The sequence below is a fragment of the Simochromis diagramma genome, unplaced genomic scaffold, assembly GCF_900408965.1.
Source record: "Simochromis diagramma unplaced genomic scaffold, fSimDia1.1 OVJJ01000197.1, whole genome shotgun sequence".
Taxonomy (NCBI): domain Eukaryota; kingdom Metazoa; phylum Chordata; class Actinopteri; order Cichliformes; family Cichlidae; genus Simochromis; species Simochromis diagramma.
Window position 1 is genome coordinate 263,575 of NW_024386935.1, and position 14,532 is coordinate 278,106.

General features: G+C 38.9%; 1 protein-coding gene across 2 annotated transcripts in view; it reads left to right on the top strand.

The window, feature by feature from the left end:
- ttc27 (tetratricopeptide repeat domain 27) overlaps positions 1 to 14,532 on the top strand; it is an 88,588-nt gene that overhangs the window by 16,784 nt on the left and 57,272 nt on the right. For both annotated transcript variants that reach the window (XM_040037167.1, XM_040037168.1), the window contains exons 5-8: positions 313 to 415; positions 4,379 to 4,537; positions 7,406 to 7,545; positions 13,338 to 13,450. In XM_040037167.1, coding sequence (XP_039893101.1) covers positions 313 to 415; positions 4,379 to 4,537; positions 7,406 to 7,545; positions 13,338 to 13,450 — 515 coding nt within the window. The remainder of the gene's footprint in view (positions 1 to 312; positions 416 to 4,378; positions 4,538 to 7,405; positions 7,546 to 13,337; positions 13,451 to 14,532) is intronic.

The following is a 14,532-nucleotide window of genomic DNA, read 5'->3' on the forward strand; positions in this document are numbered from 1 at the left end:
GTTGATCTTTAAACATTCCAGCTTTTCAGTAGATTACCAGGCACACAGGCTGGAACTGTGACACAATACTGTTTGTATCATGGCCTCAGTCTTGCCTATCAATATTTTAATTGCATTATTTTAGATGGTATTTGTGGTCTTCAGACTAACAAGCAAGAAACTGAAGCGTGTAAGAAGCTTAAGCACAAATGATCTCATCTCTGTATTAAATCAGATGAAATGGTAATAAGCTACAACCCTTTTGTCAGAGAAGTTGGGTCGTGGCTTTCGTTTAATAAAAACTTGACTCACTTTGTTCACATGTACATGCAGCTGCTGCCCTGCTGGACCCTTCGCTACATTAACCTACACCAGCAAATTCTAGAGGCCCGTTCCCCACAACTCTTCAGCTTGGCCCAGATCAGCATGGACAAAGGTCTGTTTGTTTTTTGTTATTGTTATTGTGTTGTGTTATATGCTCCTGAGTGTATGTGGAAAAGAATATTTCAAACCTAAGTGAGCATTTAGCCAGTTTACCACGTCAAGCATCAGCCGTTTCAGTGTATTCGCGCTGTGTGTGCTACAGTTTGGACAAATTGACTATAGAGTTGTTTCCAGCTACGTCTGTGGTGTCAGAAGTAGTGAATTCTTTGTGGTCCATTTGGACTACATCATAGTCAGCAGTTCACTCTGAGCTGCTGTGCTGCTGATATCGATCAGTATCTTATATAACTGTTAAACTGGCTGATGAAATTAATGCACATTTATTGCGTACATGAAACGAAAAAAACAAATCGTGAATTATCGCAAAATGTTTTAAGGTTGGTTGAGGCAGAAAATTTAATAAATGCCAAAACTATATAAAGGCTGGGAGGACCCAAACAGCCTCGGGGTGACAGGCTTTAGTTTGTTGGGAGATCAAATTCAAATTAATTTTATTGATTGGATAGGTGTTCTTCATGGCTGCAATTCCTGCAGTGTAAAATAGACTTAGCAGCAGATTATAGTCAAGTAGTAAGCTTATATATGTTCTGCATTCCCACATTAATATGATATGCGACACATAGTTTGTGCTTCATTCATTGGCTTTAGTAATTATATTCTATTTTGTGATTAAAACATGCTTTAAGTAAAAGAATCAGTCAAAACTAGACTCTTTTTGACTGATTCACAGATTGCTTTGCTTTGAAACCAAAACTCCAAATATAACTTACTCCCAACCGCATTATTTATTACCACAGCGGTTTAGCCACGCAAAAAGAGTCTCACTTTAAGCTCAAAAAAGCCATTAATCTGGCTTCGTAGTACACTGTGACCTATGTGATCAACACTGGTCTTGCATCCATTATGTGTATTCCTTGGGTTAAGCAGGTCCTGTTTTCCTCTTCGTCTCTGTCAGTAGAGGTTTCTTTGCAGCATTTCCACATAAAAGTCTGACTCCCACAGTCCTCCTCAGTTATGACAACCATTTATGAAGTAAAAACATTATTAAACATTATTCCTGCATTAGACAAACATCCACATTAAAGACTTTGAGTAGTCTTGTGCATTTTTATAAGATAAATCTTATTCATGAATCTTATTTTGTTGTCTCTATATGTGTGTCTATGACTTGGATTTCATTATGTACTGAGAGGTTTTCTGGGAAGGCATGGCCCATTTCATACATATGCATACTCCTTTCAAAAATGTCTCTGGCATATAGAACATGAAGCACGCACTGGTTTCTTAGAGGACCACTACCCAAACTGACATGTGGGTACCAGTGCACTGAAGAAACGTTCTTTGTTTATAAGCAGTTGTTTAATCACACTGTGTTCCTGTAATGGAATTAGAGTGGAGAAAATATCAGTATGTGAAATAACTCTGTTCTGCGTAAAGCAAAGCTACTCTCCCTTTCCCATCGTCCCAGCAGAGCTTTTATCAGCATTTGGATTGTTTATGTAATTATTGTTGGGTTTTTTCCGCAGCCTTTCCAAATGGCTGCTTGCTGGAGTTTGTTGTTTAAAGGTAGTGGGTTTGTTGGAGCGCAGTCTGTTGTGTGGCAGTTAACAGAGTGTGAAGGGCGAGCCGACTGCACATACTACAAAACATACTGATCCATATTCCAGAGGAGCAGTTGGACACGATGCTTTTACGAGTGGTGTGAGCAGAAAGGTGATGCTGTGACAAGCATGCACATCTGTTTTCTGCCCATGGAGGTGCTGCCATGTCTGGCTTGATTTCCTTTTGTTTGGTGCTCAACAGGAATATTTTTGCTGAATTAATGTCCTGAACATTTCTACTGTTCATTAACAGTTGGCCAGTTGCCTTTAATTATAACAGGTTTTTTTTCTGTAAGGACATTCTTTGAGACTTACTCTCAGCTGCAAAGTCAAAGTGTTTGCGTGTTTGAAGGTGCCCACTGATATTGTCACAGCTTAGCTGATCAGAGTAGTTGTTGGGTTAGAATGGAAAAAACACACCTATAAATATCTACAAAGGGTGTGTGTGTCTGTGTGTGAGACATATTTTACATATAAGTCTATTTTAATATGAAAGGTTGAGGTTATTGTCACTTGGAAAGAACAAAATCAGCAGCTTTAGGCACTCAGTACTTTGTGACGGCTCACAGTTTGTACCAAAAATGTTAAAAGAAGTCCCATGAAGCTAGAAACATTTGTGATGTGTATGTTTTGCAGAGATTTACCATATAAGTAAGCAAATCAGTATGAACACTGCATGTTTATTTGCTTCTGTGAATCAAACTGTAGTATATAACTGTTAACACGATGTGCTCGCTTTAGTTAACGTGCACATAGCCAACCTGCGACAGCGCAGTAACACCTGTTACAAATGATCCTGCTAGCCAGCTGATATGGTTGGCTTTGCTTTGCATTGCTTCTGTTAGTAAACTTCCAAATTTTGCTTTTTTAAACAGAAGCCATTGCAAATGATGTCGGTATTTATCTTGGCCTACAGAAAGTGTTTGATACAGTAGATTATTGTCAGTTATTAAGGAAATTAGAGAGATGTGGAATAAGAGGAATAGCCTGTTCCTGGCTAAAGCTCATTTGAAAAATAGACAACAGTGTGTGCAAATTAACAAAACTGTGTTTGAATTTAGAAAGGTTCAATGTGGGGTTACCTCTATGATCAGTGATTGGTCTAAAACTCTTTAGACTTTACATTAATGATATAAACAATTTACTAAAATGAGTAAATTGTTTAAATTTGTTATTTTTGCAGATGATTTAATGATTTAAAGGATATTTTGTGTGCAAACGAACGTGAGTATGACATTCTTAACATGTGGTTTGATATCAACAGATTGTCCCTTAAGAAAACTCAATTCATGCTTTTTGTGACCAAAAAAGGATGTAAAGAAAATATTGAATTAAAGGTTTTTAATACCAAAATTAAAACAGTCAGTGATGTAAAATCCTATGAACAACATTTTCATTATATTATAGGGAAAATGTCAAAGTTATTATGTGTTCTTTATAACACTAAGCATCTATTAGAGCTTTACATATAATTTCCTGTTCACTTGTATTTTTTTCTTGTGTGGAGTTGTGGGAGTCAGCTTTTAAAACAATAATAAATTCAATACTTATACTACAAAAAAAAAGAGTAATCCGAGTCATTAATAAGACTGGTTATGATCACACTGAGGCAATGTTTCTAAGGTCATACATAATGAAAGTGAACGATTTGGTGTTTTTAAAGTAATGAAAATGATGTTTAAGAAAAAAACAAGTTACTCCCAAACTGTGTTCAAAGGTTTTCTCAACAATTAGAGATTTTTGTCATTTTACTGTAACAAAAGCAAATAAAGAGATTAAACAAAGGTGTACTTCTGTTGTTGGGGTTTAATTGTCGAATGATGTTGATATGTGTTTAAAAATAAAAAGTGCAATTCATTTGCAGTCTTCAAAAGAATGCTCTACAAATATATTTAACGAGGGTTATATTTGATTTGTTAATGTTAGTCTTGTCTATTTGGAAAGGTGGGGTACCTTAAATGATAAGAATGTTGGCCAGGCATAAATATAAGCAGGGCTGCACATAAGTGGTCCGCAGGTGCGCATTCGCTGTCAAAATAAAAGAATGAGGGAATGAGACTGCGCTTTCCTCTGTCCATTCCCATCGACTCCATGCTCAGTGTGTCTTTTTAATGTCTCATTTCAGGGCCTGAGTTCTTCGAGCAGGGTTGTAAGGAGCATAGATATATTTGGTTCATGCATAGAAAAGAAACTGGACCCCTGGTGTTTTTCTCAGTTAATGTTTTTAATTTCTTAGTGTCCATCTACTTTGACAATCTCTGAACATTTTAACTGCAAAATCACAATGTAAGATACTAGCTAATCTGTGTTTCATGTTCATCCTCACTGGAATGTTCTTCCCTTTCCTTTTACAGTGCTCAAATGCCAGTCTGTGTTATCACAACACAGAAACCTGGCTATTCAATTCCACCTCGAGTGCGTCTACACTAGTCTCACCTACTATGAGTACCAGCCTGCCAAGGAACACATCGAGAAGGCTCGGGAGCTTTCGGGGCTCACCATCAACATGACTGGTAACTGAAGTACACACCTGGAGAAAAGAATGCTGAATTGACAGATAACCATAGGAGGCCTGTATAATCAGGGAGAGTTGACAAAAGGGAGTTCTACATGAAACACAATTTGACAGTTTAACAAATTATTATTAGCAAACCCAAAGCTACTAGAGCTGGAGAATTAGGCCTCCAGTAGTTTAGCCTATGTTGAACTCTTGGAGATCTTATTGTTTAGGAAGGAGCTTTAGTTTTAGTCAGTGACTCGTTATTTCTCGAATTCTACAAACAGGATAAAGTATAAACTATTAGCTTCTTAAGTGATAAAGTAACATTAACCTTGTGCCCTGGCTGTGGCTCATCTTTCCAGTGTACTGCAGCGCTGCATTATAGGACTCTATGAAGTACTGTCCAGTTATCATTTTACACCCGTGCAGCTTTTTATTGAAAAAATACGTTTTTAAATACTTATGCTGTATTTTTATATTTTAGTTCCCGTTTTGGTAAATGGGCTGGTTCTTTTATAGCGCTTTTCTACTCTGAGCACTCAAAGCGCTCACTCACACAGCACTTTTTTTTTTCTATGTTCTTTCTATGTACAGTGGGGCAAAAAAGTATTTAGTCAGCCACCAATTGTGCAAGTTCCCCCACTTAAAATGATGACAGAGGTCAGTAATTTGCACCAGAGGTACACTTCAACTGTGAGAGACAGAATGTGAAAAAAAAATCCATGAATCCACATGGTAGGATTTGTAAAGAATTTATTCGTAAATCAGGGTGGAAAATAAGTATTTGGTCAATAACAAAAATACAACTCAGTACTTTGTAACATAACCTTTGTTGGCAATAACAGAGGTCAAACGTTTACTATAGGTCTTTACCAGGTTTGCACACACAGTAGCTGGTATTTTGGCCCATTCCTCCACGCAGATCTTCTCGAGAGCAGTGATGTTTTGGGGCTGTCGTCGAGCAACACGGACTTTCAACTCCCGCCACAGATTTTCTATGGGGTTGAGGTCTGGAGACTGGCTAGGCCACTCCAGGACTTTCAAATGCTTCTTACGGAGCCACTCCTTTGTTGCCCGGGCGGTGTGTTTTGGATCATTGTCATGTTGGAAGACCCAGCCTCGTTTCATCTTCAAAGTTCTCACTGATGGAAGGAGGTTTTGGCTCAAAATCTCACGATACATGGCCCCATTCATTCTGTCCTTAACACGGATCAGTCGTCCTGTCCCCTTGGCAGAAAAACAGCCCCATAGCATGATGTTTCCACCCCCATGCTTCACAGTAGGTATGGTGTTCTTGGGATGCAACTCAGTATTCTTCGTTCTCCAAACATGACCAGTTGAGTTTATACCAAAAAGTTCTACTTTGGTTTCATCTGACCACATGACATTCTCCCAATCCTCTGCTGTATCATCCATGTGCTCTCTGGCAAACTTCAGACGGGCCTGGACATGCACTGGCTTCAGCAGCGGAACACGTCTGGCACTGCGGGATTTGATTCCCTGCCGTTGTAGCGTGTTACTGATGGTGACCTTTGTTACTTTGGTCCCAGCTCTCTGCAGGTCATTCACCAGGTCCCCCCGTGTGGTTCTGGGATCTTTGCTCACCGTTCTCATGATCATTTTGACCCCACGGGATGAGATCTTGCGTGGAGCCCCAGATCGTGGGAGATTATCAGTGGTCTTGTATGTCTTCCATTTTCTGATGATTGCTCCCACAGTTGATTTTTTTCACACCAAGCTGCTTGCCTATTGTAGATTCACTCTTCCCAGTCTGGTGCAGGTCTACAATACTTTTCCTGGTGTCCTTCGAAAGCTCTTTGGTCTTGGCCATGGCGGAGTTTGGAGTCTGACTGTTTGAGGCTGTGGACAGGTGTCTTTTATACAGATGATGAGTTCAAACAGGTGCCATTCATACAGGTAACGAGTGGTGGACAGAAAAGCGTCTTACAGAAGACGTTACAGGTCTGTGAGAGCCAGAGATTTTCCATGTTTGAGGTGACCAAATACTTATTTTCCACCCTAATTTACGAATAAATTCTTTACAAATCCTACCATGTGAATTCATGGATTTTTTTTTTCACATTCTGTCTCTCACAGTTGAAGTGTACCTCTGGTGCAAATTACTGACCTCTGTCATCATTTTAAGTGGGGGAACTTGCACAATTGGTGGCTGACTAAATAGTTTTTTGCCCCACTGTAAGTAGCACTAACATGGGGTTCACATGTGTTCACACACGGGGTTAGTATCTTGCCCAAGGATATTTGGCATGCAGACTGGAGCAGACGGGTATCGAACCACCAACCTTCTGATTAGTAGGTGACCTGCTCTGCCACCTGAGCTACAGCCACCCCTTTTACTTTTATCTTATCTTTTATTAAGAACAATTTAGCCCATAAATTAAACTTCTCAGATATGTTATTTTTGCTGCAGGGTCTACACTAGTAAGATCTTTTTATATAAATGAACATAACTATTATCTTTCTCACCGGCATTTTTTCAATCATTCAATCAACTTTCATTTCAAAAGTTATAGAGTTGATGTGTGATTTGTTTTTTGTTTTTGTTTTTTTTGTTTTTTTAATAAGAAATTGGTATTCAGAGATATTCAAGAGATCTTTAGATGTCAGCTGCTGTAGCTAGCTAGCTTTTTGCTAACTTTATATTCAGCATAACCTCATAAATCCTTGATATCCTTGATTTCAGATTTGGGTGTGTTGAAGTATGGACAGAGCAATAGTTGTCCAACATTCTAAGCTGGACTGACAACATGTTGCATTATTTGTTGAATAATGCAAATGTAGTTACCAGTGGTGATGCTGAATAAAATGTCCAAATTTAACCATAGTATATCTAAACCTTTTAAGCTGATTTCATCTGTAGGTGCCCTTGGCAAACGTACCCGGTTCCAGCAGAACTACTTGGCTCAGCTCATCCTTGAAGTCAAAAGAAAGCAGGACCAGCCTTGTCAGATCAATGATGAGGAAACTCCCACCCCTACACCTCAGGCTAGTCTTCCCAAGGTATGAGCGTCTGTTTGTCTTCTTCCCAGCGCACTTTGGTTGTTCGGCTGACTGACTGTTGAGCCTCTATCTTCTATGTTTCAGACACATTTATTTAAAGTTCGGTAACTTGCAACATGTCCCTTAAGTTAACCCACTTACACACACATTGATGACACATCGTCTTTTCCACCTTTAAGCTAATGTCCACACACTCACAATTTACCTTTCAAAACTGAGAGAGATTCCATGAAACCTATGTGTTTATTGTTGGTATTTATATTCTTGGTTAACTTGAATTAACCTTTTTATTTTTGCCTTTATACACTCTAAGACCATTTGTACTTGAACTGTCTCTCTTATTCAGTTTCGTGATTGCATAAGTATTTGAAGTTTGATGTGTGACTTAAATTGGATATGTTTGAGATTACTAGAGAAAATCTTTAATGGCAGGGACCATACTATAAACAGACAAGAGTCTAACCTTGACTCCTCTAAAAATGGATAGCTTATGGAAGCTGTCTCGTTGACTTGGCAACAGTCTGCCCATTTAACCTTTTCTGCTAGCCAAAATTTACAGAGGTGCAAATGCTTTTTAATACCCACCATCATCAGCAGAGGGGGGTGTCTACTTCTGGACCTTTTTATAATACCCTGTGAAACCTGTTGATACTGTTGACCCTGTTAGTTCTCTGTGCGTTACAAGTTCTCAATATATAGACCTTTAACTCAATCTTTCTCCTGAAATGGGAAAAGAAATGAAAATTTTTATGCTGGAGTGCAGTTAAAATTCATATTCTACCTCTAATACTTTGCATGTGCAAGACCAACAGCATATCAGGCAGGTGTTGTCATAATATTTTTGATTATTGACATACATGCACATAGTCATGCATACGTAAGTCTTTATAGAGAGGCATGGTTTAGGCTGCATCAAACCCGGTCCCTGTAGCCTTTTGGCATATAGGTTGCCTACTTAACCAAGTGAATGATAACTGACAGTGGCTTATGAATCTGATTGATGTTTGGTAGGTAACCAGAACCTGAAGTAGCAAAGCAACCTTAAACCATGATGTTGATACGTGGAGTTCCCACCACTATGCATTTGTGTCACAATGACGGGTTTTGTTTGTTTTTGCACACTGTTCTTCTAAAATTTTAGGAAAAGTTAATATTAGTTCACCTGCCCAATGAACATTGTCTTAGAAATGCTCTAAAATGTACCATGACACATTGTATAATGTAATGAACTCACATTTATTTAGCACTTTTTTCTAGTCTTACTGATCACTCAGAGTGCTTCAACTACTTTCTTTTTAACCTCACATAAATAGTTTAGAGTTTGAAGTGGGAGCTATCATCATCTAGTTGAACATCTGAACCAATGTACCACCCACTGTTTCCTTCATGGTGTCCGTCCACACTGTTCTTATTATTTCTTTTTTTTTCTTGAGGTGAATATAAAATTTAACCTTGTTTTAAAACTGTATTGGTTTTGCTGTGACCCAAGTTTTTGTAAATGGTTAAGAACTTTTATTTATAGAGAGGAGAACCTGTAAAAGCCCAGACTTTTTTTCTTTCTTTATTTTGGCCACATTTGACAGGAACTGCATGCTGATATCCTCATATAAAACCTTTTTACAACAACTGTTAATAAATTAAACAAGAGCAAAGATATTATGATCCAGATTGATTTTTGCTGGGGTTTTTTTTGAGAATGTCAGAAGAATGTCAGTTATCCTTGTTTCTATTTGATATGTATTTGTACAATTACTCAAACATCCTGGGTCTAGTTCTAGATTAAACTTGACTTTAAAAGGTAACCGCTTCTAAGAGCTACCTCTCATGTGGTTTTCATACCTCTGGTATAGATTTGTCTGACTTTTTGCGTAAATCGGCTGACAAAACAATCCTTTGCTATCCACTCTGCCAAAATCAGATTGTCCTCCTTAGTTCGGTCCTCTTTAAATTTAGATTAAGTTTAGTTTATTTGTGTGTACGAAAGAGATCTTGGTGTGTGACAACCTATTTTCCTGGTGTCTATGAAAAATAAAATATCACTTTGCTTCCCTAAATTCCCTCTCTGGTGTTTCCCAAAGTTGCACAGTCAGATCTCTAGTGCTCAAATGTGTCAGCCACTTCATGATGAAGTACTGGTCAGATGCCCACCACAGTGTGCTGACACACACACTCTCGCACAAAAACACCAACAAGCAGAAAAGAGAAGAATGGTTACTGTCTAAATGTTTCATTATGCTCTCCAGGCAGAGAGAAACTTGCTTTTAAATGGTCTGTAAAGCACAGAGATTTAAACGATCTCCCACACACACTGCACAATGACTGTCTAATTTCCCTCCATCATACCTGGTAAGTCTCCCATTCATCCTTACGCTACGCAGGTTTGGTTTTAGGTCCCTACACAGTCAATCACTCTCTCTGGCTGACTCCTTTTGTTCTTTTTGCCAGCATTGTGTGCTTACATCGAGGTGGTTTATTTACCACACACTGCTGGATGCTGTGTAGTCGGCAGTGAGCTCGGGCTGGGTGATTCATTTCATTTTCAGACAGGAATTTGACTTAAAACATTAACATTAAGAGCAAGTTAATCAAGCGAAAACAATCACTGTAACACATTTCATTCACAGCGATGGTCTTGATTTGTTACATGTTAAGCAGATCCGTGTCCTCTTGTGAACTGGATGTAAAGTGGATTGTACAAATGTGAGGCAGGGTGGTTGTACCCTGCTGGAAATGTGTTGTGTTGTTGTGATAGTAATCCTGCTTAGTATCCAGAGATTCAGGCATCTAGTCTGTATAATTGGATAAGGAAATGAAAACCCCTTTTCTAATCTAAAAGTGACACCAAAACCCTCCACTTTTTTTTTTTTGCTAGAGTTTTATTGTCCATGTTAACATTGTTTTGGAGCACAGGGTGGCTAGGCTGAGCCTTCGACTTAGGATAAAAAGCTTAGATATTCAGGATTCATGCTACAACTTCCTTTGCATTAAAAGGAGCCACTCTGTCTGTCTGGTATCTGATAAAGTGTCTGCCTCTGGTGGTTTTTCCTATCATGTGTAACTGGTATGAGATTGTTAATCAGATCAAGAACATGGTAAGAGATTATATACGTTGTCTAGCTTGTTAAGACCTAGAAAAAGTCACAATGGACAGAACCGTCTCTCTAGCTTTCTTACTGGGGATTTATCCTTCATCTGTAAATCTATGCTATGGTGACATTGGAACCACACCCCTCTTAAACTACTTACTATAACCTGTGACCTAAACTGATATTAAGCCAGATTTAGACCACAGAGGTCTAAATCAGGTGTAAGACCTGATTTGTCCCCCTTGATGGACAATGATTCATATTTTCTTTTTTATTGATCTGATCTAATTTATTCTCTAATAAATTCAAAATCTTTTCCAGAATATTTGCTGGAAATTCACAGGAGGAATCAATGGTACTCAGCAGGCTAATAGTAATAGCTGCAGACTGCATCAACCAGATGTGCATTCACTCTTCTGGGGGGGGGGGGGGGGAATTAGGTTTCAGAGTGGTTTGCAGTTCCTATTGAAGCATAATTCCCCAGTTAGTCATCTACCATTCAGAAGTAGCCAAGCCAAAAAACTCTGTTTCTGATTTGTAATAATTGCTATAGTTCTTTTTTCCCCCATCAGTTTCCCAAATATTTCACTTACTAAGTGTTTTTGTTTCCAGCTAATCACATATTTCAAGCTAATCTAACATTTAACCATAGCAGTGGCAAAACACAATTACAAAGGTGGAACTTTTCCTTGATCTAGGGGCTAACATTTCACTGAAAGCTGTCAGGGACATTTTGTTGTGTTTTCTTTTTTTTTTTTTTTAATATCATGCTAACAAAAACCTTATTAGCTATGTAGTTCAGTCCATGTACATTCCAAGATACTGGTAGTTGGTGCTAAAGAATTTAGGAACGAGACACTGGTTCTAGCTTACATACATTTTCTGAAATCTTTCGAGCCTTACCTGTTGTGCGCCCATAGAGCTCTTAGTCTTGTAGCCATGGCTCAGGTCCAGTTCCTTATGCTATGTTCAGACCACTAATACCCTCATTACTGGTGGAGGGGAGTAAATTGGCTCAATCAAAGCTGTCATTAACTAGAGCACACAGTCTCCCCGTCTCAAGTGGATAGAAGGAAAGTAGAGAGGCAAGGAGTAGGGACTGTTTATCACTGGCCAATCAAACCTAGTGCCAACCGGGAAACGGGGCCATTTCTGTTGCTGTGGGTCTGAGTGGACTTAGACCCACAGATCCAGGGCTTCTGTTTTTTTGCTGATGCCAAACCACATTATCACAACAGAGGATTTGATTGAGTTTGCTCAGACCAGAGGAATGCACTTGCCTGTCACTGACAGTTACTGATCATTAAGTCCAGAATTTTTGAATACCTCATAATTGGTAAAGTAGTTTGAGCCTTAGCTCATCCTGACTGCATGGTGTTCTTATGCAGGACTCTAAAGATTCAAACTGAGTGTGTACACGTGTAGGTGAAGGTTAAAGATGTTATGTGTGTTATGTCTGAATAATCTATCCATATAGGCCTACCCATTAGCTTGTTGGTTGGTAGGTGCAAGGCAGTCTGTCTTAATGAAGCACCTCAATTACCAAAAACATCTTTAGAAAAAAAAAGGCAGAATTACATATACTGATTTTTTTTTGTGCCTTTATTTCTGATACTTGTGAGTGTGAGTGACATCTGACATGGTTTAATCAAATGTGACTGTGCAGTCAGCAGTGTAACAAACTCAAATTCAGCTTTGAAAGCTTTGGAAGTGGAACTTGCACCTTAGAAGTTTTGTTTTGTTTCTGGGGAATACCAAGCTAAATATTATTAAACCAGTACTAATCACCTCTGAACATTACCCTCTTAGCCATCAAACAGCATCTCTTTTTAAATCAATTCATTTCTAAGATCTTTCAAAGATCCAAGCTATTACATGTAATAGGCTTATAGTTGTATGGTTGGTATTTCATTCCAGTTATTGGTCCAGTGAGAACTGCTAGTCCATTTGAGTAAAGCACACCCTCTCTGGGCAAAAAGATGGTGTATTGGTTGTTTGGTGATTTTCTTTTAGCAATGAGGTTGATCAAAAATGCATAAAGTTTATACGTTAAAGCGCTGCATTAATGTATGGTTTAATATACCTTATATTCTAAAGCTCTTTAAGAATAGGTGAGGTGCAAGAGAACATTTCTCTTGATGCAGAGATACAATGGGTCGTTCCTGAATGACATAGCACCTTATCGTCTTTAGAGGAAGTCCAGACACTCCTTCAGTCATAATCCACTGCATGTGGCTTGGGCAGTAAATCAGCTTTGACTTCATACTCGGCTGTCTTTACCACAACAGACCTCAGTTTGGCACAGAAACCTGAGAAAATTGAGGCCTAAAATATGGAAGTCCTAATTTGCAGCCACTGTGTGGCAACCTACCTCTACCTCCAATCTATGTGACCATATTAACAGAATCACTAGTTACCAGCAGTTAACTGAAATCTTGATTGTTTAGCTTAGCTTTGAATGCTCAGTAAAACGAGTTATTTTCTTGCTAATATCCATATTGAAGTGATGGCCCCAAGTAGCAGCATGTTTGAGACAGTCTTCAAATTTAAAACCCTTACCCTTCTTAACATTGTAGCTCCAAGCAATTTCTGAAAAGTAATGCTACATTCAAAAATGTATGCTTAGTCGCTTGGCAGAACCTTATAGTCTTCATATTCAGTGGTTTATGGCTGCTGATTGTACACATTGTGTTTCTTTGCCTACAGGACTATAGTCTGGGGGATGACACACTACTGGATAAAATCAATTTGGCAGAGCCAGATCAGTACCACTTGCCTGACCTAACTGCTGAAGAACAGGCCGTCATCCTGGGTATCTGGTAAGTCTGCTGCCTCAGAGCTGAACTGTAGCTGTGCGTAAAATTGCAGTTAGTGGTTTTCCCACTGTTTTAAACAATTCTAAGAGTGCAGGTATATTGTGATACATACCGACGACGGTAGCCTCATAAGGAACATTGGGTTAATAGTTCATCTGTTGGATGTCAGAAGAAATTGTGTCTCAGGCCTGAAGACTGAAATAATTTCTCACCATCCTGCACATCTATTTAGATCTAATGATCCCCTCAGTTCAGTTTGCCCCTGCATGAATATATGCCATATTCTAGGGCTGCTCGATTATGGCAAAAATGATAATCACGATTATTTTCACTGAAATTCAGATCTCGATTATTTGACGATATTTATTTAACAATAACAATGTATTGAATAATGACTTAAAAGATGGTCAAAAATAATATAAAATAGTGTGCAAATACTGATAACAGTGCAAATGTTTGCAATATAAAAAATAAATGAAAAATGTAAGCATCTGTGTTTAGTGAACTTCAAAATACTCCATAATATTTATGCATACAAATAACCAAACATCAAGGCAAGCTGTGTAGCCACACAGTGTACAATTGCATCAAACTGACACTGAGGTATGTCAATTTGTAGTGTTGCTCTGTGGTGCAGCTACGACACCGTAGCAAAGTTTACACACTGTCTTGATCCACGTCTGACTCCGCGAACCCATAATGTTTCCACACCATTGAAGCTCTTTTACCTCTCTTTTCAACCAGCGGAATTCTTTCTTCAGCAGCCATTATCCTCTCCTCTCCAAATAAGAGGAGGAGGCTACCCCCCCTCTGTCCCCTTCTGGCTGCCTCTGCCTCAATTTTATCCCACAACTTAGACATTCACATTACTCACACTCTCATTACACATACATATAGGATCTTGGGGGTGGACACGATACACGGACTCCAAGTTACCATCAGGGTGTACACCCCACCCCTGGCGTCGTTGCCCACCTCTCAATTTTAAATACACTTAGACATTGAGGGCTAGCAGGAGGGACCATGCGCTTACCTGCTGCTCTCTGGCAGGTAGCTCCATGCCCTCCTGGGTTTTAAATGCACCT